This window comes from Salmo salar, chromosome 28 (assembly GCF_965601325.2).
Source record: "Salmo salar chromosome 28, fSalSal1, whole genome shotgun sequence".
Lineage (NCBI taxonomy): Eukaryota > Metazoa > Chordata > Actinopteri > Salmoniformes > Salmonidae > Salmo > Salmo salar.
In genome coordinates, this window is record NC_138318.1 from 10,530,155 (window position 1) to 10,556,216 (window position 26,062).

The 26,062-nt window shown below is 42.8% G+C and overlaps 1 protein-coding gene across 3 annotated transcripts in view; it reads left to right on the plus strand.

Annotated features, from left to right (window-relative positions):
- LOC106589410 (protein phosphatase 1B) overlaps positions 1 to 19,245 on the plus strand; it is a 34,901-nt gene extending 15,656 nt beyond the window's left edge. For 2 of the 3 annotated variants that reach the window (XM_014179368.3, XM_014179367.3), the window contains exons 3-8: positions 12,506 to 12,679; positions 12,801 to 12,974; positions 13,119 to 13,236; positions 13,472 to 13,583; positions 13,775 to 13,832; positions 14,375 to 15,625. In XM_014179368.3, coding sequence (XP_014034843.1) covers positions 12,506 to 12,679; positions 12,801 to 12,974; positions 13,119 to 13,236; positions 13,472 to 13,583; positions 13,775 to 13,832; positions 14,375 to 14,845 — 1,107 coding nt within the window. In that variant the 3' untranslated portion in view covers positions 14,846 to 15,625. Of the gene's footprint in view, positions 1 to 12,505; positions 12,680 to 12,800; positions 12,975 to 13,118; positions 13,237 to 13,471; positions 13,584 to 13,774; positions 13,833 to 14,374; positions 15,626 to 16,078 lie in introns of those variants that run through there. The other variant, XM_014179371.3, reaches the window with a different exon arrangement.
- The last annotated feature ends 6,817 nt before the right edge of the window (positions 19,246 to 26,062 follow it).

Consider the following 26,062-nt stretch of genomic DNA (forward strand, 5'->3'; position numbering starts at 1 on the left):
TTGGTGTTCTTCGTCAGAATGCACTCCCAGGACTGCTACTTCAATAACAAATGTTGGTTTGGTTCAAAATAATCCATTGTTATATCCAAATAGCGGCGTTTTGTTCGTGCGTTCAAGACACTATCCGAAGTGTAAATAAGGGTCACGAGCACAACGCATTTCGTGACAAAAAAAATCAAAATATTCCATTACCGTACTTCGAAGCATGTCAACCGCTGTTTAAAATCAATTTTTATGCCATTTTTCTCGTAAAAAAGCGATAAGATTCCGACCGGGAAAGCGTGTATACGTACAAAGAGAGAAAATAAAAGCATGGGATCCCCTCGTGCACGAGCCTGAGTCTCATAGTACTGTGACCGGCCACTATCCAAACGCGCTACTTTTTTTCAGCCAGAGCCTGCAAAGCCACGATTCGGCTTTTTGCCGCCTTCTGAGAGCCCATGGGAGCCGTAGGAAGTGTCACGTAACAGCAGAGATCCCCTGTATTGGATAGAGATAATCAAGAAGGGCAAGAAATGGTCAGACAGGGCACTTCCTGTAAGGAATCTTCTCAGGTTTTGGCCTGCCAAATGAGTTCTGTTATACTCACAGACACCATTCAAACAGTTTTAGAAACTTTGGAGTGTTTTCTATCCAAAGCTAATAATTATATGCATATTCTAGTTTCTGGGCAGGAGTAATAATCAGATTAAATCGGCTACGTTTTTTATCCGGCCGTGAAAATACTGCCCCCTAGCCATAACAGGTTAATGCAACCGCTGTGTCAGATTTCAAAAAAGCTTTACAGCGAAAGCACACTTTGCAATAATCTGAGTACGGCGCTCAGTCACAAAACCAAACCCGCCATTTTGTGGAGTCAACAAAACTCAGAAATAGCATTATAAATATTCACTTACCTTTGATGATCTTCATTGGAATGCACTCCCAGAAATCCCAGTTCCACAATAAATGTTCATTTGTTTCGGTAAAGTCCATCCTTTATGTCCAAATACCTCCATTTTGTTTGCGCGTTCAGTCGAGTAATCCAAATCCACTGTGCTCGCGCAGTGAGTTCAGACAAAGTCAAAAAGTTATATTACAGTTCATAGAAACATGTCAAACGATGTATAGAATCAACCTTTAGGATGTTTTTATCATAAATCTTCCATAATATTCCAACCGGACGATTCCTTTGTCTTCAAAAATGAAAAGGAACACACCTAACTCTCACGGGAGCGTGTGAGATTGAGCTCATGTAATTTTCTCAGTCATCTGACTCCATATGCTCTTATTCTCTCCCCATTCACAGTAGAAGCCTGAAACAACGTTCTAAAGACTGTTGACATCTAGTGGAAGCCGTAGGAAGTGGAAAATGACCCCGCAGACACTGTATATTGGATAGGGAATCGCTTGAAAAACTACAAACCTCAGATTTCCACACTTCCTGGTTTTTGCCTGCCATATGAGTTCTGTTATACTCACAGACATCATTTAAACAGTTTTAGAAACTTTTAGAAACTATCCAAATCTACAAATAATATGCATATCTTAGCTTCTGGGACTGAGTAGCAGGCAGTTTACTCTGGGCACCTTCTTCATCCGGATGTCAAAATACTGGCCCCTACCCAAGAGAGGTTAATAGACCAATAAGATCTCCAAACCTCTGCCAATGAAAGGTCATTTTCAGTTTCCCCTACCCACTCAGACCACTCCCACACAGTCCTAGCTAAGTTCTTGCTTGAAAAATTGCTCATGGCTAATAAGATTTTGACAATTTGAAGTGGAAACAGTCACAGTAATGTACTTCATCTGGGATCTTGGGACTACATAAGGTTCTATTTGTATGTTTGTCAAAATGTAGTTATTGACAATGACAGCCTTGTTCTGTTCAATCAGGGCATAACATTAACTTTTTTGGTCCGCCAGCCAGATTTTTTACCAGCCAAAAGTATTTTTAGACTAAAATGACACTAACAAAAGAGAAAAAAATGGATGAGCATGCTTTGTAATGTTTCTAAAATAATACATGTTTTACCATTTTTTTTCTCCATTTCATTTTTTGTGACCTGAGTCTTTTAATCAAAATATCACAGATTAGACAAACGTTTTCACCTGCCCCTTTAAGTGTGGGAGGTTACCGAGGTTGCGCAACTCGTCATGTTTGTGCCTGTGGATTTGAGAATCTGACTAGTATCCGCGTTGCTTCTCTTCCTTAGCAGTTGAAACTCAAACGTAGAAAGACAACCCAGCTTGTGAAAAAAACAATTTAAATAGCCAAGGAACACAAGGACAAAGCCTCACTTCAGTAGACTTTAGTTTCAAGTAAATTAGACCAACTTTTATTCCTGTGCACAGCGCTTTTAAAAAATATATCTTTCACCCAGCTCTTCACATGCACACAGCCCCCAGCCAGGCAGTGTTGCAGCGCGAGGTGGAATCGGCTACATAGGATTCGTAGTTCTTTGACTTAGTGAGATTAATTTACTAGCTTATGAAACTAAACAGCAGGAATAAATTAATAAATGCTAATGCAGCATTTATTTTACTTTAAATGGGATCATACTTTTTTTTATTCAGAAATGTGAGTGAAATGATTGTACTGTGGAGCCCTGACCACCCGCCAACGTGGATGGTGAAATAGACATCTTACCCGCTAATGCATGTGGTGGCGGGTGTTAGGCCCTAAAATTATGTTCAATGTTCTCTGCCTATATAGTACTCTAAATATCCCAATTCATGTTAAGTTCAAAAGAATACAAGATAAAAAAAATTGCTCACTTCATTCAAACAAATGGGGTTTCTCAACTTTAAAGCCAATTATCTCTGGATCATAAGGTCCCAAACTCATTGTTATCCGGAAATGATTTTGATATTGAGGTAAAAACGTCTGCATGGGACCTTTTTTTTAAGAGTTTAATTGTAACGTGACAAGCCTATTGTCTCACAGCCAAGAGGCTATACATTGCCTTCAGAAAGTATTCATATTCCTTACTTATTCAAAATGTTACAGCTTGAATAAAACAACACAATACCCCATAATGACAAAGTGAAAACATGTTTGAATTTTTAGAACATTTATTGATAATGAAATACAGAAATGATCTAATTTACTTAAGTATTCTCACCCCCTAGTCAATACTTTGTATTGACCAGGTTTTCCTCTAGGTTTTTGCCGGTGCTTAGCTCCATTACATTTCTTGTTTATCCTGAAAAACTGCCCAGTCCTTAACAATTACAAGCAAACATTGGGTTGCTATTTTAACTTGAAATGCGCAAAGTCCTGTACTCTGACACTTAATCCACAGATAAAAGGGTTAAACCCAGTTTGTTTCTAGTAATCTCTCCTCCTTCAGGATTCTTCTTTGGAGTTTATTTGGCGGTTGGCAACCAACTTTAATGTGCATTACCACCACCAACTGGACTAGAGTGTGGCCCTCAGTTCATCTTTCAATCACCCCCGTGGGAATATTCTCCTCAAAACCAATGAGATGGGATAGATGGGAATTGCAGCGCGTCAAGCGTCACAAATAGAACCAAGTTCTATTTTAGCGCCTGACTACACAGACACGCGCGAGCAGTGTGGGAGCAATGATTGAATAACATGTATGTGTACATTTATTTTGCAACACAAGCGGTGTGGCCAGCATGTTACTTTAGTGCCTTATTGCAAACAGGATGGATGTTTGGAATGTATTATGTACAGGCTTCCTTCTTTTCACTCTGTCAGTTAGGTTAGTATTGTGGAGTAACTACCATGTTGTTGATCCATCCTCAGTTTTCTCCTATCATGATTTTCATTGCCCTCATGGTGAAGTCGCTGAGTGGTTTTCCTTCCTTTCTGACAACTCAGTTAGAAGGACTCTGTATCATTGTAGTGACTGGGTGTATTTGATACACCATCCAAAGTGTAATTAATAACTTCACCATGCTCAGAGGAATATTCCGTGTCTCCTTTAAAAATGTAAAATGCATTGATCTAGCAATAGGTGCTCTTTGCGAGGCATTGGAAAACCTCCCTGGTATCTGTTTGAAATTCATTGCTCAACAGAGGGACCTTAACAGATAAATGTCTGTGTGGGCTACAGAGACAATGCAGTCATGTTAAACACTATTAGTAACTCCCCAGAGTCAATTGACGCACTGGTGCGTTCATCTAAGTTACATGGCCAAAAAATCCCCATCAAAATCAGTTTAAGCTAGAGATCTGTTTTTTTGCATTGGATGCATCTCTATCTACTGCATCCGCCAGTGTCGCACTTCCGCATTTGCAGTGGAAGGTGACAGAGCGGTGTTTGTCACACCATGAGATATCTGAAAATCGGTCTTCTAACGAAATTGTTTGTAGCGTCCTAAGGGGGAGCCTCTCACAAACACGATGGTGTTCTGCGTTTTGCTCCACGACCCCCACAAGTGTCACATGACTCGTCTGAAGGTAACCGATACTGGTAAAAAAAGGGTTCAATATGTGATTTTTTTTTTTTTTTATATATATATCTCCTAGATTTAGGACAGACAAGTGTCTGTCAAACATTTGGCCAAAAGCAATTGGCTGGAAAACACTGTTCTCAAAAGCGCACCTGATGTGAGCAGTTCAGAGATTAAAATCTCTGTTAGAAATGTAGAAAGAGGTGAGATCTAAAGATGCAACAATTAAGATTGGTTGCTAATATGATTATGATTGTGCCTTTAGCTTCTGGAAGAGAATTGAAAACCAGTAGAACAAGAGATAAGTGCTGGTTTCAATGGCATATAAGGAAGTCTTTATAAAATAATTCCCTCAAAGTTTATATGGTTGGATTTTAGCTAGATTACTTTGAAGCAAGGTTCATAAGGTCAAATTTCCAGTTTAAAAAAAAAAAAAAAGAGTACACTGTATTTGGAAAGTATTCAGACCCTTTAACTTTTTCCACATTTTGTTACGTTACAGCCTTATTCTAAAATTGATTAAATCATTTTTTCCCCCTCATCAATCTACACATGTATTACGAATAAAAAAATATCATATTTACATTAGTATTCAGACTTTTTACTTAGTACTTTGTTTACGCTACAAGCTTGGCACACCTGTAATTGGGGAGTTTCTATCATTCTCTTCAGATCCTCTCAAGCTCTGTCAGGTTGGATGGGGAGCGTCGCTGCACAGCTATTTTCACATCTCTCCAGAGATGTTAGATCGGGTTCAAGTCCGGGCTCTGGCTGGACCACTCAAGGATATTCAGAGACTTGTCCCGAAGTCACTACTGTGTTGCCTTGGCTATGTGCTTAGGGTCATTGTCCTGTTGGAAGGGGAACCTTCGCCGCAGTCTCAGGTCCTGCGCGCACCGGAGCATGTTTTTCATCAAGGATCTCTCTGTACTCCATTCATCTTTCCCTCGATCCTGTCTCCCAGTCCCTGCCGCTGAAAAACATCCCCACAGCATGATTCTGCCACCACCATGCTTCACAATAGGGATGATACCAGGTTTCCTCCAGGTGTGACACTTGGCATTCAGGCCAAAGGGTTCAATCTTGGTTTCATCAGACCAGAAATCTTGTTTCTCATGGTCTGTGAGTTTTTCAGGTGCCTTTTGGTGGAGTGCTGCAGAGATGGTTGACCTTCTGGAAGGCTCTCCCATCTCCACAGAGGAACTCTGGAGCTCTGTCAGTGACCACCGGGTTCTTGGTCAGGGAGGTGACCAAGGCCCTTCTCCCCCCGATTGCTCAGTTTGGCCCGGCGGCCAGCTCTAGGAAGAGTGTTGGTAGTTCCAAACTTCTTCCATTTAAGAATGATGGAGGCCACTGTGTTCTTGGGGACCTTTTAATGCTGCATAAATGTTTTTGTACCCTTCCCAAGATCTGTGCCTTGACACAATCCTGTCTCGGAGCTCTACGGACAATTCCTTCGATCTCATGGCTTGGTTTTTGCTCTGACATGCACTGTCAACTGTGGGACCTTATGTGCCTTTCCAAGGTGTGCCTTTCCAAATCATGTCCAATCAATTGAATTTACCACAGGTGGACTCGAATCAAGTTATAGAAACATCAAGGATGATCAATGGAAACAGGATGCACCTGAGTTAAATTTCAAATCTCATAGCAAAGGGTCTGAATACTGATGTAAATAACCTTTTTCTGTTTTTGTATTTTTAAAAGATGTAAAAAAATTTTTTTACAAATCTATACCTTTTTTCGCTTTGTCACTATGGAGTATTGTGTAGAAATTAGGAAAAAAATGTATTTAATACATTTTAGAAATAAAGCTGTAACGTAACAAAATGTAGAAATAGTCAAGAGGTCTGAATACTTTCCGAATGCACTGTAAACGGCCTCCAGCGCAGATTGAAAGGGAGTGGGTGACTCACTGATCCTACCGTATCACGCAGTGCGTACTCAAATAGCGAGTTGAGGATGTTTTCAACGGTCCCTTTTTAACCATGGGCTACTCCGCTTGTAAAACTGTGCAGTTGCTTTAATATAAGGAGGGAAGAAAAATACGTGTAGCAATAGAAAGCTGTTTTAATAGGCTGGTGGCCAACATCGTTTTCACTCAAATTGCATTTAGAATTGTTGTGCAACGACTGGGTTTATGAGATTACATGTTTCACTTCAAGCAGCAACCAGCTTGCCCGACAGGTGATATTCCGCTCAAACTAAGCTCTGTATACGTTGCTTGTGTGATAAATAAGATATATTATTTTGTTAATACACACCGGCCAATTTCATTCCACAAAATTATGCAAATTCACCTATAGACCAATAAGCACAATCGGTCAACTGTGTTTTTGGCGGCTAACCGAATTTAACGATTAACGTCTCTGCACTGGATATACACTGGTACAATATGCAGTGCCTTGCAGAAGTATTCATCAAGGCACTTTCTTCACATTTTGTGTTACAAAGTAGGATTACAATGGGTTTGTTTTTGTCAACAATATACACTAAATACTCTTGTCCAAGTGGAAGATTATTTTTTTTGATGAATAAAAAATGTCAATTTCATAAGTGTTCAGCCCCTTTGTTTAGGCAAACCTAAATTAGTTCAGGTGTCAAATGACCAAATAACAAAAGTTACGTGTACTCTGGCAAATAATAGGGGTTGACATGATTTAATGACAAACACTTCCTCTGTCCTCCACACATACAACACCTGTAAGATCTCTGTCAAGTATTGCATTTCACACACACATTTATCTACAAAGACAAGGGAGCTTTTCAAAAGCCTCATAAAGGGCAGTGATTGGTCACAATAACAAATCTGACATTGAATATCTCCTTAAGCATGGTCTAGTTTATAATGATGCTGAGGATTGTGTTAACCTCTATGGTCTAGGTGGGACACTTGCGTCCCCCCCTACTCAACAGCCAGTGGAATCCCGTGGCGCGATATTCAAATACCTTAGAAATGCTATTACTTCAATTTCTCAAACATATGACTATTTTACACCATTTTAAAGACAAGACTCTCGTTAATCTAACCACACTGTCCGATTTCAAAAAGGCTTTACGGCGAAAGCATAACATTAGATTATGTTAGGACAGCGCCTAGACAAGAAAAACCACACAGCCATTTTCCAAGCAAGGAGAGGCGTCACAAAAACCAGAAATACAGCTACAATTAATCACTAACCTTTGATGATCTTCATCAGATGGCACTCATAGGACTTCGTGTTACACAATACATGTATGTTTTGCTCGATAAAGTTCATATTTATATCCAAAAACCACATTTTACATTGGCGTGTAATGTTCAGAAATGTTTTGCCTCCCAAAACTTCCGGTGAATGAGCACATCAATTTACAGAAATACTCATCATAAACGTTGATAAAATATTCAACTGTTATTCAAAGAATTTTTGATAAACTTCTCCTTAACCTCTTACATCTAGACGTTCCGCTAGCGGAACACCTGCTCCAATATCCAATGATAGGCGTGGCGCGAATGACAAATTCCTCAAAAATACAAAAACTTCCATTTTTCAAACATATGACTATTTTACAGCATTTTAAAGACAAGACTCTCCTTTATCTAACCACACTGTCCGATTTCAAAAAGGCTTTACAGCGAAAGCAAAACATTAGATTATGTCAGAGTACCCAGCCAGAAATAATCAGACACCCATTTTTCAAGCTAGCATATAATGTCACAAAAAAACAAAACCACAGCTAAATGCAGCACTAACCTTTGATGATCTTCATCAGATGACACACCTAGGACATTATGTTATACAATACATGCATGTTTTGTTCAATCAAGTTCATATTTATATCAAAAACCAGCTTTTTACATTAGCATGTGACTAGCATGTGACTAGCATTCCCACCGAACACTTCCGGTGAATTTACTAAATTACTCACGATAAACGTTCACAAAAAACATAACAATTCTTTTAAGAATTATAGATACAGAACTCCTTTATGCAATCGCTATGTCCGATTTTAAAATAGATTTTCGGTGAAAGCACATTTTGCAATATTCTGAGTAGATAGCCCGGCCATCACAGGCTAGCTAATTTGACACCTACCAAGTTTGGTACTCACGAAACTCAGATTTACTATAAGAAAAATTGGATTACCTTTGCTGTTCTTCGTCAGAATGCACTCCCAGGACTTCTACTTCAATAACAAATATTGGTTTGGTTCCAAATAATCCATAGTTATATCCAAATAGCGGCGTTTTGTTCGTGCGTTCAAGACACTATCCGAAGGGTAAACAACGGTGACGCGCCCGGCGCGTTTCGTGACACACAAATTCAAAATATTCCATTACCGTACTTCGAAGCATGTCAAACGCTGTTTAAAATCAATTTTTATGCAATTTTTCTCGTAAAAAAGCGATAATATTCCGACCGGGAGTCGTTGTTTTCGTTCAAAGACTGAAAATGAAAACATGGAGTCGACTCGTGCACGCGCGCCCCAGTCTCATTGTTCTCAGATCGACCACTATCCAAATGCGCTACTGTTTTTCATCCATGGCCTGCAAAGTCATGATTCAACGTTCTGGCGCCTTCTGAGAGCCTATGGGAGCGTTAGAAAATGTCACGTTATGCCACAGATCCCCTGTTTTGGATAGAGATGATCAAGAAGGCCAAGAAATAGTCAGAGAGAGCGCTTCCTGTTTGGAATCTTTTCAGGTTTTGGCCTGCCAAATGAGTTCTGTTATACTCACAGACACCATTCAAACAGTTTTAGAAACTTTAGGGTGTTTTCTATCCAAATCAAACAATTATATGCATATTCTAGTTACTGGGCAGGAGTAGTAACCAGATTAAATCGGGTACGTTTTTTATCCGGCCATGCAAATACTGCCCCCTATCTCCAACAGGTTAAACCACCCAGACATCTTGGATACAGTCATCCTTCTGAACTGCACTTTAGGACCGGAATGAAACTGCTCAGGGATGTTACCATGGGGCAATTGGTGATTTAAAAAAAAAAAACGGCTACAAAGTTGAATGGCTGAGATGGGCGAGGATGAATTAACATTGTAGTGACTCCACATTAATGACCAAGTGAAAATATTCCAAAACATGCATCTTGTATTTTACTTTTTTTATTTTTATTTAACTAGACAAGTCAGTTAAGAACAAATTCTTATTTACAATGACTGCTTACCGGGGAACAATGGGTTAACTTCCTTGTTCAGGGGCAGAACGACAGATTTTTACCTTGTCAGCTCTGGGATTCGTTCCAGCAACCTTTCGGTTACTGGCTCAACGCTCTAACCACTAGGCTACCTGCCGCCCCGTATGGAACGAGGCACTAAATTAATAATGCAACAAAACATGGCAAAGGAATAAACTACGTTTGGGTCAAATCCAATACAACACATTACTAAGCAACTGCCTCCTTATTTTCAAGCATGATGGTGGCTGCATCATGGTATCGGTATGCTTGACATCAGTAAATACTGGGGAGTTTTTCAGGAAAGAAAGAAAGAAATGGGATAGGGCTAAGCACAGGCAAAATCCAAGAGCATAACCTGCCTCAGTCTGCTTTACACCAGACACTGGGAGAGGAATTCACCTTTCAGCATTACAATAACCTTCACAAGGCCAAATCTACAATGAAGTTGCTTCCCAAGAAGACAGTGAATATTCCTAAGTGGCCAAGTTACAGTTTTGACTTAAATCTGCTTGAAATACTATGGCAAGACTTAGAAATTGCTGTCTAGCCATGATCCCCAACATCTTGGCAGAGTTTGAAGACAGCTGTAATTGCGGCCCACAGTGTTTCTAACATGTATGAACTCAGGGAGCTGAATACTTATGCAACAACTATTTTATTTATTACATTTTTATTAATAAAAAAAAATATTATAACACACAGACACACACAGTCGGAAGTTACATATACTTAGGTTGGAGTCAATAAAACTCGTTTTTCAACCACTCCACAAATTTCTTGTTAACCTCTTGGGGCTAGGTGGGACGCTAGCGTGCCACCCGTGGTGCACTCCATCAACAGCAGGTGCATTTCAAGAGCGGCAAATTTGAATCCAAATAAATGTCAAAATTCAAATTTTTCAAAAATACAACTATGTTACACCATTTGAAAGATAAACATCTCCTTAATCTAACCACGTTTTACGATTTCAAAAAGGTTTTACGGCGAAAGCATAAATTTAGAGTATGTTAGGACAGTACGTTAACAAACTATAGTTTTGGCAAGTCGGTTAGGACATCTAGTTTGTGCATGACACAAGTAATTTATCCATCAATTGTTTACAGACAGATTATTTCACTTATAATTCAGTGTATCAAAATTCCAGTTGGTCAGAAGTTTACATACAGTAAGTTGACTGTGCCTTTAAACATCTTGGAAAATTCCAGAAAATGATGTCATGGCTTTAGAAGCTTCTGATAGGCTAATTGACATAATTTGATTCAATTGGAGGTGTATCTGTGGATGTATTTAAAGGCCTACCTTCAAAGTCAGTGCCTCTCTGCTTGACATCATGGGAAAAATTTTAAGAAACCAGCCAAGACCTCAGAAAAAAACAATTGTATACCTCCACAAGTCTGGTTCATCCTTGGGAGCATTTTCCAAACGCCTGAAGGTACCACGTTCATCTGTACAAACAATAGTACGCAATTTTAAACACCATGGGACAGCGCAGCCGTCATTCCGCTCAGGAAGGAGATGCGTTCTGTCTCCTAGAGGTGAACGTACTTTGGTGCGAAATGTGCAAATCAATCCCAGAACAACAGCAAAGGACCTTGTGAAGATGCTGGAGGAAACGGGTACAAAAGTATCCATATCCACAGTAAAACGAGTCCTATATCGACATAACCTGAAAGGCTGCTCAGCAAGGAAGAAGCCACTGCTCCAAACCTTCATTAAAAAAGCCAGACTACGGTTTGCAACTGCACATGGGGATAAAGATTGTACTTTTTGGAGAAATGTCCTCTGGTCTGATGAAAGAAAAATAGAACTGTTTGGCCATAATGGCCATCGTTATTTTTGGAGGAAAAAGGGGGAGGCTTGCAAGCCGAAGAACACCATCCCAACTGTGAAGCACGGGGTGACAGCATCGTTGTGGGGGTGCTTTGCTGCCGGAGTGACTGGTGCACTTCACAAAATAGATGGCATCATGATGCAGGAAAAGGATGTGGATATATTGAAGCAACATCTGAAAACATCAGTCAGGAAGTTAAAGCTTGGTCGCAAATGGGTCTTCCAAATGGACAGTGACCCCAAGCATACTTCCAAAGTTGTGGCAAAATGGCTTAAGGACAATGAAGTCAAGGTATTGGAGTGGCCATCACAAAGCCCTGACCTCAATCCTATAGAAAATCTGTGGGCAGAACTGGAAAGGCGTGTGTGAGCAAGGCCTACAAACCTGACTCAGTTACTCCAGCTCTGTCAGGAGGAATGGGCCAAAATTCACCCAACTTATTCTGGGAAGCCTGTTTGAAGGCTACCTGAAATGTTTGACCCAAGTTAAACAATTTAAAGGCGTTGCTACCATATTGAGTGTATGTAAACTTCTGACCCACTGGGAATGTGATGAAAGAAATAAAAGCTGAAATAAATCATTCTCTACTATTATTCTGACATTTCACATTCTTCAAATAAAGTGGTGATCCTAACTGACCTAAGACAGGGAATCTTTACTAGGATTAAATGTCAGGAATTGTGAAAGACTGAGTTTAAATGTATTTGGCTAAGGTGTATGTAAACTTCCGACTTCAACTGTATTTTATTTATATCTTATTTTGTGTAGATTGACAAATCCACCTTAATCCCACTTTGTAACTCAAAATGTTAAGTCCAAGGGGTCTGAAATACGTTTGCAAGGTGTTATTTTTGAAAGGGGGGATGGGAAGAGAGGGAGGAAGGAAGTTTGGGAGACTGGTGCATTCTACTCAGGTACAATATACTGAGTGAGAGGGAGGGAGTGATGGAGAGAGACAGCAGGGGATCAGTTTGAGCTTGGCAAGATGCATGATCTCTGAACCTGATCATGTAATGAGTAGTTATTTAGAATGCAAGGTCATTTTGTAGATCAGCAGCCTCTATCTCAAACGCTTTCTATTTCTCACTGCAGGACCACAAGCCGTGCAACCCCAGAGAGAAGGAGCGTATCCAGAATGCAGGGGGGTCAGTGATGATCCAGAGGGTCAACGGTTCCCTGGCCGTGTCCAGAGCCCTGGGGGACTATGACTACAAGTGTGTGGATGGGAAGGGTCCCACAGAACAACTGGTCAGCCCAGAGCCAGAGGTTTGTTTGTGTATTTAAAATGCCTTTATTACTGTGTACAGCTTATAGTAAACTCTAGGTCTTTCTCCTACTTGAGGTGTGTGGGATCTCTCCAGCTGAGGTGTGTGTGTACCTCCCACAGGTGTGTGTGTTGGAGCGTGCTGCGGAGGGGGATGAGTTTGTGGTGCTGGCGTGCGACGGCATCTGGGACGTGATGTCCAACGAGGAGCTGTGCGACTTCGTCAGGTCCCGGCTGCAAGTGTTTGACGACCTGGAAAGAGTCTGTACTGCCGTGGTGGACACCTGTCTGCACAAGGTACATACACACTCTAACTAACCCACACTCTAACTAACCCCACACTCTAACTAACCCACACTCTAACTAACCCACACTCTAACTAACCCACACTCTAACTAACCCACACTCTAAGCCTCGGTCTCTGTATGTGTGTCTTTCCAGGGCAGCAGAGATAACATGAGTGTGGTGTTGGTGACTTTACCGGGAGCTCCCAAGGTGTCTGAGGAAGCCCTGAAGAGAGAGGAGGACCTGGATAAATACCTGGAGACGCGTGTAGAGGGTGAGAGCACACACACATACAACCCTATCCTTTCTAAGAGCTTGGACACACTACGCCGACGAACAGCTAATAGCAGCGAGAAGCTGTCGCCGCTGTGCGTTACAGTGACCACCTGCTGGGTGTCGACGAGCAGTGGCTCTTTCAACGTGGATATGACGGCCAATATTCTGGTCAGAGGCAACTGTCCGTCTTTTATTCTGTTTCGTTTCCACTCTAACCCTGTGTCTGTCTCTAGATTTGCTGGGTGGCTGTGGAGAGGAGGGGGTTCCTGACCTGGTGTCTGTTCTGAGGAACATCGCCTCTGAGAACATCCCCAACCTTCCGCCTGGAGGAGGCCTGGCCTGCAAGTAAATACTACACACACTGAAGACAACTGCTTTATTGCCCATTTTCTTTTCAGATCACTAAAATGTCTCCCCCTTTCTTTCTTCATGAAAGTATGAGAGACTGTAATGATTTATTGATCCAACTTCTCAATCAAGCTTCACACAAGCTCACAAATAAGAATGTCTAATTGTGTGTGTGTGGGGGGGGTCAGGCGCAGTGTGATCGAGGCGGTGTACAGCAGGCTGAACCCACAAAGAGAAGAGGAAGGGGTGAGTAACTCTTCTTTGACCGCTCACCCCTGACCTCCCACTTCCACAATGACCCCACTCCAGCCCAGTCACAACAGCACCACTCTTCTGGCGTGTGAATGGGCTTCGAGGACCGTCAAAATACCAAACATGATCAAAATTGAATATTTCATCTAGAGTCAAGACTTGGTTTCACATCACATGAATACTGCTCCCTGATGTTCCTTCCTACCGTGTCCCAACCTTTTATCACACAAAAGTCCGGGACGTCTTTTGAACATGAACTATTTGGCCTAGTCTAGTCTGTGTTTATTGTGTTGTGTTTGGGGTGTTGGGAGTTGTAGTGGGGAACGGGAAGGCACTGTTGTATTCTCCTCTCCCTCACTGGACAAAGACAATGTCACTACGGGTAGCTGGCCACAGGGGTAGGGGTAGTATGGTGTGAGACAGTGTGTGTGTGTGTGCCTGTGTGTGTGTTTGACGCTGGTGTGTGTCTGACACTAGCTTGTGTGTGTGTGTGTGTGTGTGTGTGTGTGTGTGTGGCGTGGTGTTGCCCCGGCCAGGCCTGTGCTGGAGGTGGAGGAGAGGAGGAGAGTGAGGAGGGAGGAGGCAGCAGTACGGCGACCAACCTCTTGGAGGCGCTGCGTCAGTTCCGCCTGCACCACCGGGGACAGTATCGCTCGGTGCTGGAGGAAGCCCTGGCAGTCTACCGTCTGCCTGGGGAGAACACAGCCGACACGGGGGAGGAATCCTCCTCCTTTACCGCTGACGACCTCCCTGATTCCCCCCGGCCCTCACCCCCCTCTCCCCCTCCCTCACCCGTCGTCATCGAGACGCCCTCATCCCCGGAGGCAGAGAAAAGCAAAGACACGCCCTCTCCAGACATCAACCAACAACCACCTCTGGCTGCAGACATCAACCAATCAGAACCTCCAGCGGTAGACACTGACCAACCTGAACCTCCGGCGGCAGACCTCGTCCCACTATATCCTCCAGCTGCTGAGCTTCGCCAACCAGATCCTCCCCCCTCCTAATTCACCTCTGATCTCTGTTGTTGTTGTTGACCCATCCCCCCCCTCCCCAATCTAGTCTGTCAATGCGTGCTCTCACAGCGTCTAGTCCATCCGTGCTCTCACAGACGCCATAATGGGTAGATATATAAAGATGAGTGGTCTAAGTCAATGGGCCGATCATGTCTGGACCTCTACCTGACTGAGAGAGAGAAGACCTACTGGACTGTCCATATAAAAACACAAGTTCCCATAAACCACCAATACCTGTTCTCACAGTACCCACACACGCACAACACACTCCCTCTCTGTGTGTCGGTCTCTGTGTGTCGGTCTCTGTCTGTCTCTGTGTGTCGGTCTTTGCCTGCCTGTCTCTGTCTGTCTGTCTGTCTGTCTGTCTGCCTGTCTCTGTCTGCCTGCCTGCGTGTCTCTCTGTCCGTCCGAGAGAGAGACAGGTCTTAGCAGCCAGCTGAGGTGTGTGTGTGTGTGTTTGGTAGAATTTGTTAAGGTGTGTGTCCACTAACTACAGTACTGTAACTACTTCAAAATTCTGGAACAGTATACAAAGTTCTAAAAAGTTCTAAATACCAAAGTAAAAAAGTGTGTGTGTCGTTGTATTTCTAAAGACTGAGTTGTATTTCTCTCTGATGAATGGTGGCACTTACTGTATGCAACAAGACACAATATGATAAAGGTGTGTATGTGTGTGTGTGTGTTTGTGTGTGGGCTGAATCTGTTCCATACAGCAATATGTGAATGAATAAAATAATCAATAAAAGTTATTTGAATGAATAATAATACTAAGATCTGTCCATCTGATTTGGTTTGTCTCTTGACTGTCAGATTTGGTCAGTGTCTGACTGTTATGGGGTATGATCACTGTTTCCTGTGAACATTACATTGTGGGTCTGATTGCTCTTCATGTCCTGAATAGTGCACAGTGAATTCCTACTACATGGCACCATGGCATTTATAGCATCATCTGCAAATGTTTAATTCTTGACAAAAAGCCTATTGCATAGGCTGTAGGCTAGTGTAAGAATTGGGACACAGCCGGTCTTTCAGTAGGACACCATCAGGTGAGTCCAAGATCGACTCATCCCACAGATTGACCCACATACCAACCCCTCACATTCTCAGCTCCTGATCCACTTGCACACCCGCTTTTCAACATCAATACGTTAATAACTTCAGTTTTATATTGTATGTACTATGGCGCCTCATAAACTTTTCTCTCTCTCGTTCTCTCTATCTCAGTGTGATCTGGAGGACCCCTGGTAGTCGTGGTAACTGCGACCCTGGTCTCCTCCTGTGATTGGTCTAGCCACCCAGAGGGAGAATTGCCTCCTCCCACGTGCCCAGTGGACGACGTGTGTGTGTGTGTGCGTGTGAGGATGAACACACCCACACACACACTCTGCTTTTCCTCGGGAGGAGTGTGTTTTTGGAGGTGTGGCGGTTGTTTTAAGGACTGCTGAAGCGTCTGGATGGTAGAAGTTTTTTACCATCCAGGTTTTCTGGTGTTTTATTTTTGTTGTTGTTGTTGACATTGATCACCTGACTACACATGGACATGAGGACCTGGGGTGGATTTATGTGTGTGTGTGTGTGTGTGTGTGTGTGTGTGTGGTGTGTGAGAGAGAGAGAGAGAAAGTATGTTTGGAGGTAGGGATTGGGACCCAGACTGGTTCAATCTGGTACTTGTCTTGGACTCTGTGCTGCCTGAAAACCCCAACCGCCCGAACACACACACACCCTAAAACCTTACACACCACGCCCTGCAAATGCATGTATCTCTCTCTCCCTTTCTCTCACACAGAGGGTCCACGTGCTACATGTTGCCGGTTATACAACCCCCCCCCCCCCCCCCATCCCTCACAACCCTCTCTGCTCCATGCCACAGCTCCTGAACAGGTATTGGTTAAAACTGATCCCACCTGACCCCCTATGTGCCACGCCACAGCTACAGGGTGGGTATTGGTTCAAACTGATCCCACCTGACCGCCTCTGATTGGTTCCTCCTGATGGATGGAGATTTCTGATCATTTTTATTTTCTGTTTGCTGTCGGATAAACGAAGGAGAAGAGCGGTAAAAAGGAGAGGGAGAGGAGTGCTGAATCCCAAACCAGTCCCTTCCACTCGCTCCAATGCCCTCGATTTGGGCATTCATGTGAGCCCGCTATATGCACGTGTCCCAAAGCTGAGGGAGTGAAAATATTGAGGGGTTTAGGTCTAATTAGTCTCTCCGATAGACACTTCAACCTGGCTTCACAGCAAAGTGGTGTGTGTTGGAATACTACGAAGTGGAATGTCATAAATAACATTGAAAAGTCGTGTTTAATGATAAGGCACTTGCATTTATTTTGTGAAGCAGTGAAATACATCCCAAATGAAATGTTTAGCTGTTAGTGTGGTTTAAATCTCGTTAAACAATGGGGAATTTCTCAATTTTAATTACATGTCCATTTTTATTTAATTTAATTTATGAACTTTAAATGAATCGTTCAAGTCAAGACTTTCTCCCGAAGTTGGTCGGGGTTATTGATTTGACATACTGGAAATCAGTTTTGTCAGGAAGTGTGACAAAGGAGTGAGTACCGAGAGAGTTGGTAGAGGCGAGGGACTGGTTTGGGATTCGGCAGAGGACTACAGCGTTTTCTGTTCTCTCTGGTAGGGGTGGACTCACAATGGTGGACTCTGGGCGTGGTGGGGTTCTGTGTGATGTCGTCGTTCTGTGTCACCAGCTGAACTGAGGGAGGGATCAGGGGTTAGGGTAGAGTTTCTCAAACTCTGTCCTGGGGATCCCAAGGAGTGCAAGTTTTAATTTTTTTGCCCTAACACTACACAGCTGATTCAAGCAATTAAAGCTTGATGATGAGTTCATTATATAAACCAGTGGTGTATGGGCAAAAAAACTAAACGTGGACCGAGTTTGGAAAACACTGGGTTAGGGTGTCACAGTTGGACCTGCTGCATCAAAAACAGACCGTTCCTGGACCTCACCTACTCCCCTCCGCTCTCCTGATCAAAGAGATTCAATAGTTAACCTGATCACTTTGATCAGAAACAGACATCTGGACCCCACTGTCTCACCTATTCCCCTCTGCTCTACCCACCTGAGTAAAGCAGGATCAATAGTTAACCTTGGCCTGGTTTCCCAAAAGCATCTTAAGGCTAAGCTCATTAGAAACGTCGTAGGAGCGTCGATAAATCCCTGAGCCGTGTCCCAAAACCATTGTTATTAACGTTGCACTTGAAGATGCTCGTAATCTAACACCTGCATTAGATCACCTCAGAACAGCTGAGTTAGATGTTTTTTTTTTGCCCTCCCACGTCACTTTATACACAGATCTCCGCTAAACATAATCACATGGTTTATCAGTCTCTCTCGACCACCGATAACTTCAGAACAAAGTTGACTACAACTACAGAGTTGCCAATGTCTTTGCCATTGAAACAGTGGGAAGCGACATATAAAAATATGCTTCTACTGTACTGTAGGATGCTGTCTGTAATTTGTATTAATATATTTCATGACGTGTAGCCTAACAAATCAGTGATATAGTGCATTTGTTATTGGGTAAGCATTCAAAAATAAGCCGCCTCAATATTTGCAGCTGTAGGTGGTAATATCTCTAGTAGCTGATCCGTCGTCAGTTTTGTGAAATAATGATAATGTAAAGGAAAGATCTGAATGGAGGAAGCTGATCCGAGAGCAGCGCTCCCTTTCTTTCGATCCTATCAGTATCAACACATGCTCCAACGATGCACTTAGTTCTCTACACGTGGTGTTTTTTGGAAACGCGTGTTATATCTTCGGCGGTTGTAGGAAATATGCATCGTTAAAACACTTGTAAGCCTAAGGGTCATCGCTATCGTGAAACCGGGCCCAGATCACATTGAGCAACATTCACGCGTAGCTGTTGATTTTTTACAGAGTATTACAAAAGCTAAAGTTGAATTCAAACCAGTCTCCGTAAACTAGGAAATATGGAGTTGTTTTAAGAATATTTAGGAGCTTTAGCTAAGTCTTTGATCCTGCTTTGTGACATCACCCCTGGTTGGCTGCCAGAAGCTCTACTCCATAATGTGGTGTCATCATAGACTGCAGGGCAACTTCCTGGCTACGGAAATCACCAACACAATTCAAATTTGCCAAAACTGACACTTGACTCTTCCCAATGTGGTCAGTCTTCTTGGCAGATAAAAATGTTGCGGTTGTCTGTAAAGCAGAGTGCTGCTCCATTTGTGTATGATGTCATATTGTGGAGTGTACCTTTTTTTTAACCCAGGTAGAGCCCCAGTGTTAATCCTGTGTACCTGGTTCAGACTACATCGGTAATGTTTGTATTTGCTGCTGTTTGATTGCACTCACATTTGATTACAGAAAGCGTCTATATATGAAATAAAATACCTGCCAAGGACCAGTGGTCAGTGTCTCTGGATTGTGTGTACATGTTTCTGTGTCTGCCTTAGCGTATGAAAGTGGGCACCCTGTTTGCTTATTTCAAACACAAGTCCATTCCATTTAAATCCACGAGAGACGGTGAATGAGTGAACACTTCAGGGAGAATCAGACTGCAGCCCCTCTCCCTCTTTCCCCTCATACCCTTGTCTAATCCCCCTCTATCGGTCTCTCATCACGTCATAATGTCCAATCACAATCATTTTTCTCAATCTGAGCTTGATTAAGACGTGAGCGTTATGGGTCATAGGTGTGTGTTTTAATTTGGTGATGGGTTACTTCTATTGATGACTGCTTTTATACATCCTCCTTTCAATGCATCTGCTTCTCATGAACACAGGTACAGTGCATTCGGAAAGTATTCAGACCACTTGACTATTTCCATATTTTTTATGTTACATCCTTATTCTAAAATAGATTAAAACAATATATCCTCATCAGTCTACACACAATACCCCATAATGACAAAGCAAAAACAGGTTTTTAGAAATGTTAGCAAACTGAAATATCACATTTACATAAGTATTCAGACCCTTTACTCAATACTTTGTTGAAGCACCTTTGGCAGTGATTATAGCCTCGAGTCTTCTTGGATATGACGCTACAAGCTTGGCACACCTGTATTTGGGGAGTTTCTCCCATTCTTCTCTGCAGATCCTCTCAAGCTCTGTCAGGTTGGATGGGGAGCGTCGCTGCACATACATTTTCAGGTCTCTCCAGAGATGTTCCATCGGGCTCTGGCTGGGCCACTCGACATTCAGAGACTTGTCCCAAAGCCACTCCTGTGTTGTCTTGGCTTCACCGTAGGGTTGATGCCAGGTTTCCTCCAGATGTAACACTTAGCATTCAGGCCAAAGAGTTTCATCTTGGTTTCATCAGACCAGAGAATCTTGTTTCTCATGATCAGAGTGCTTTAGGTGCCTTTTGGCAAACTCCAAGCGGGTTGTGATATGCCTTTTATTGAGGAGTGGTTTCCGTCTGGCCACTCTACCATAAAGACCTGATTGGTGGAGTGCAGCGGCGATTGTTGTCCTTCTGGAAGGTTCTCCCATATCTACAGTGGACCTCTGGAGCTCTGTCAGAGTGACCATCGGGTTCATGGTCACCTCCCTGACCAAGGCCCTTCTCCCCCGATTGCTCCAGGCAACCAGCTCTAGGAAGAGTCTTGGTGGTTCTAAACTTCTTCCATTTCAGAATGATGGAGGCCACTGTGTTCTTGATGTCCTTCAATGCTGTATAATTTATATTTTTTTGTACCCTTCCGTAGATCTGTGCCTCGACACAATCCTGCCTCGGAACTCTCCTGACAATTCCTTTGACCTCATGGCTTGGTTTTTCTCTGACATGTACTGTCAACGGTGGGATCTTATATAGACAGGTGTGTGCCTTTCCAAATCATGTCCAATCATTTGAATTTACCACTGTTGGCAGTGCATGTCAGAGCAAAAACCAAGCCATGAGGTCGAAGGAATTGTGAAGTTGTAGAAACATCTCAAGGATGATCAATGTAAACAGGCTGCACCTGAGCTCAATTTCGAGTCTCATAGCAAAGGGTCTGAATACTTATGTAAATAAGGTATTTACTGGTATTAACTGACTAGGCAAGTCAGTTAATTAAGAACAAATTCTTATTTACAAGCTTAATTGAAGTTCGGTTTAAGAACATTAACTTAATTCCCGTAACAATTATGCATAGTCACTAACTCTACCTACATGTACATTTTACCTCGACTAACCGGTGACCCTGCACATTGACTCTGTACCGGTACCCCTGTATGTAGCCTCGCTATTGTTATTTTACTGCTGCTCTTTAATTGTTACTTTTATTTCTTATTTTTTACTTAACACGTCTTAACTGCATTGTTGGTTAAGGGCTTGTAAGTAAGCATTTCACTGTAAGGTCTACACCTGTTGTATTTGGCGCATTGATAAATACAATTTGATTGAGGGGAATAAACAATTTTAATCCGTTTTAGAATAAGGCTGTAATGTAACAAAATGTGGAAAAAGTCAAGGTCTGAATACTTTCCGAATGCACTGTATTTGGTGACATTGTCCTGCAGTTCTTTGTGTTCTGGAGGGTCCTTCTACGTATAGATGGTGTTTTTCACTGACAGCATGTGATTTCGAGTGGGGTCATTTAGCAGATGAGGGCAGGCCATTGTTAGAGGGATAATCTGCTCTGACTGCTCAGATGGGTTAACACGCTCCTGATTAGTGCAGATTATTATACACACACACACACACACCCCATGCCCCCATCTGGCCTCTCTTCTCTCTCTAACCCTAGTCCCCTCCCTTCAAAGCTCCCTTTTCCTGTGCTTCTCTCGGTCCCTTCCTCCTCTTCCTGTCTCACTCCTTTTGTATTAGTCCTGTACTCTTTCCCCTGTACATTTCTCTGCTCTCTCTCTCCTTTCCTCTGTTTCTCTTGCTTTTGCCAATTTGTGAATACTGAAAACAGATAGCTGTAGACCGTGTCCCTCCGACTGTTTGTGTTTTTGGCTGCTGGTGTCTTTGTCAGGGCAGTTGAATGTGTTTGTCTCCACATACACCCACTACACCGACACAAACAACCTGGTTAATGTGATGTCACCACATTCGCTGGATAGCGATTTAAATACAGAGCCGACATCTGCCCAGCTCATCCTAACCTATCTCTCTCAGGCACAAACACTGAGTTTGGATCAGAGACGAGGGCTTGTTCGGGAGGAATTATTATCTTATAATAATCTTGTGATTTTGTTTATAGGTGAGTGTTTTGTGCTTTTGGGTGTGTGACGGGTGTTTGTGTGTAATTGAGTGGTAACACCTCTCCTCCGCTCTTTTTCCTCTTCATATTTATGTATTTTAACCCTTTAATTTACCAGGTAAGTTGACTGAGAACACGTTCTTATTTACAGCAATGGCCCGGGGAATAGTTACAGGGAAGAAGAGACGGTGGGAAAGATAAGGTGACCATGATGGTATGAGGGCCCAGATTGGACATTTAGTCAGGACACCCGTTTAACGTCCCATCCGAAAGACGGCGCCTTACACAGGGCAATGTCCCCAATCACTGCCCTGGGGCATTGGATGCTTTGTTTTTTTCACCAGAGGAAAGTGTGCCTCTTTTTGCCCCTCCAACACCACTTCCAGCAGCATCTGGTCTCCCCTCTAGGGACTGACCCCGCTTAGCTTCTGAGGCAAGTCAGGAGTGGGATTCAGGGTGGTATGCTATATTGTTCTCCTGTAATAATGTGAGGTATGTTCCTGTACAGTTCATATTTCTCTATGGGGAGATTGAGGACAATATATGTGTATTGAATAGAGAGTTAAGAAAGCCCTGAGAACCAGCTGTAAATACAGCTATAAATACACATCACACATCATTGATACCTGGTATAGAAACCCTGATGTACGTTTGTGTGTCAAGGAGAGACGCACACCTAGCTGGTGGTCTTGTTCTGTTATAGAGACCCTGAAAATAAGGGATACCCTGATGAAGACAGCTTGGCTGTCGAAACGTTGGTCATTACATTTTTGCATCTGAGCTCCTAGAGTGTGCGGCTCTCCCTTATTTTCAAGTTTTCTACTCCGCTAGCCAGCACCTCGCCTTAATAGGTGTGCGTTAATTTTTCTTCTAGATAGTTCTGTTATAGAGACCCACCAGTCTGCTTCAGACACCACTTAGTCATGGAGTGGATCTGTGAACAACAGCTAAGGCGTCTCGAGTAGTAATCGTGTTAGAGTATGGAATGAATGGACACAGCCTTGACATATCCTGACCCAGAAGTATCAGCCTGAGAGAATAAACCACCAACACATTCCTAGAGAATAGAGAAGCACTACACACACACACACACACACACAGTGTGACTGGGCTCAGACAGATCCATCTGCCTGTGTGTGTGTGTGTGTGTGTGGGGGGGGGGGGGGGGTGTAATTGGCATTATTAATTGAGCCCATGCAGCAACCCCAGCTTTTTTGTTTTCCCAGATGTTTTTGTCATTGGTCTTAGTGTCAATCAGCAATCTGGTATACGGTTGTTTTTGGACAGGGCACAACAATCTCGCCCCATCCCAAATCAATCCCCCAGACCTCATTGGCACTCCTGTAGATCTGAGAGGATTGGACAGGTACTATAGCTTCATCTTGCCCTCTGAAATCAAATCCTGCTGTGTGATCTCTGCATCCGAAGGTAGTGGACACTCTGGACAAAGATAAGCACACACACACATCAGTATTATTATGGCTAAAGAAACCTCCGGTCCAGGGTGACTTTTATGTCCACTGTATCACCGGTAGGCTGCGTCTGTTTCTCTAAGTGGTTTTCCAATGACATAAACCATTATTCTAATCACTGTTCTGCTATATTTGTCATTTGAGTGTTAAGCCACACTACATTCTAATATAGTCAGATTATCATATCTAGCAGTCTGATAGACAAACACATTCAATCTGCATTAACACAGATTCAGTTAGGCTCAGCCATATGGGTATGGGTTGGGTTTCCTGATAGCTATGGAACAAATGCATACAAGTGTTTTAAAAGATAACTAGCACCTTTGATATCTTTCTGGGTATCTGTGGCTTCACATACTAAGTAGGAGCCAAGTGCAATCCCAGAGTATATTGGGCTTAAAGAAGAGCACATGCCTTGACAGCTTTCTCTTCTGAAAGATGTTACTGCCAAAGGTCCAATGGGAGACCTTGCACATCCTCTAACACTGGTGTTTCAAAATGGGGGCATATGACATAACAGGACAAGCTTTTTACAAACAAGGAAATGGTTGAGCTATCAAAATGACGTGCAGTGAGCTGGTAGCTTACACTATCAAATAGTGTTCATTCTAATCAAGAATTTAATGAAACCATAATTGTACAAGAATGCCCAGTTTGTAAGAGATGCACAAAACACCAATCTAGCCAAGACTTAACATCTCAAACTTAAAGTTTTGTCATTTAGCACAGTGATTCACAAACTGCATGTGATCGGCATTACAAAATGTGTAGAATTGCAAGAAATTAGCTTTAAAATGGCAGGAAAAAAAGAGGCCTGAGTAAGAAAGTTTGGGAATCGGGGGGGGGGGGGGCTGTGGGATTACCTAATATACTCTTTGAAGAGGCAGGGTTTCAGATGTTTTCAGAAGATGGGCATGGACTCTGCTGTCCTAGCTTCAGTGGGAAGCTGGTTCCACCATTGGGGTGCCAGGACAGAGAAGACCTTGGACTGGGCTGAGCATGAGCTGTGCCCTTCCGTAGGGGTGGGAGGGCCAAGAGACCAGAGCTGGCAGAATGGAGTGCAAGGTTTGAGCATAGCCTGAAAGTAGGGAAGGGCAGTTCCTCATGTTCCTCATTCCTCCTGTAGGCAAGTACCATGGTATTGTAATGGAGGCGAGCTTCGACTGGAAGCCATTGGAGTTTGTGGAGGAGTGGCGTGACATGGGAGAACTTGGGAAGGTTGAACGCCAGGCGGTTTGCAGCGTTCTGGGTAAGTTGCAGAGGTTTGATGGCACAAGAGGGGAGCCCAGCACATTGAACTAGTCCAGATGGGAGATATGGGCCTGGATTAGGACCTGTGCCACTTCCTGTGTGAGATAGGGTCGTACTCTACGGATGTTGTAGAGCATGAACCTGCAGGAGTGAGTCACTGCTTTGATGTTTGCAGAGAACGACAGGATGTTGTCCAGGGTCACGCCAAGGTTCTTTGCGAACAGCATGCATACAGCACTACCCATTGTCTACACTGGCAAGGCAAGACAGTGAACTTGGGGCTTGTATTCCCTGAAACCTGAGAGACCCCATCATGACAAAATGTTATTATTCAGTATACCAATACCAGAGATTTGTCTCTACCATTCATTCTGACTGCTGTTTGGTTCTCCTGTGCTGGTGTTTTATAAAAGGTGAGGTTATAATGTTCTTTCAAGAATGTAATCGTCTAACAGTCAAGGATGAGGTCAGAGTATATTAGAGTATATTATACTGCTCCGAATGGCATCTCCCGCAATAGCCTTCATAGTTGACGAGTTTCATGCGAAATGACTATTCAAGGCAGCTGCAGTGCAGAACCTTTGCTCTATAAACGTAATTCACCTACACTGAACAAAAATATAAACGCAACAGGTAAAGTGTTGGTCCCATGTTTCATGAGCTGAAATAAAAGATCCCAGAAATGTTACATATGCACAAAAAGCTGAATTTTTCTCAAATGTTGTGCATAAGTATGTTTACATCCCTGTTAGTGAGCGTTTCTCCTTTGCCAAGATAATCCATCCACCTGACAGGTGTGGCATATCAAGAAGCTGATTAAACAGCTGGAGACAATAAAAGGCCAGACTAAAATGTGCAGTTTTGTCACGCAACACAAAGCCACAGATGTCTCAAGTTTTGAGGAAGCGTGCAATTGGCATGCTGACTGCAGTAATGTCCACCAGAGCTTTTGCCATAGAATTTAATGTTCATTTCTTTACAATAAGAGAACATAGTTTTAGAGAATTTGGCAGTACATCCAACCAGCCTCCCAACCGCAGACCACGTGTATGGTGTAGTGTTAGTGGGCGGTTTGCTGATATCAACGTTGATGGCAAAAAATAAATATGTAAAAAAAAATGTTTTAAATGTTCTTTTTTTTACCCCTTTTTTCGTGATATCCAATTATAATCTTGTCTCATCGCTGCAACTCACCAACGGCCTCGGGAGAAGCAAAGGTCAAGTCATGCGTCCTCTGAAAAATGACTCGCCAAACCGACGCTCCTTAACACCCACCTGCTTAACCCAGAAGCCAGCTGCACCAA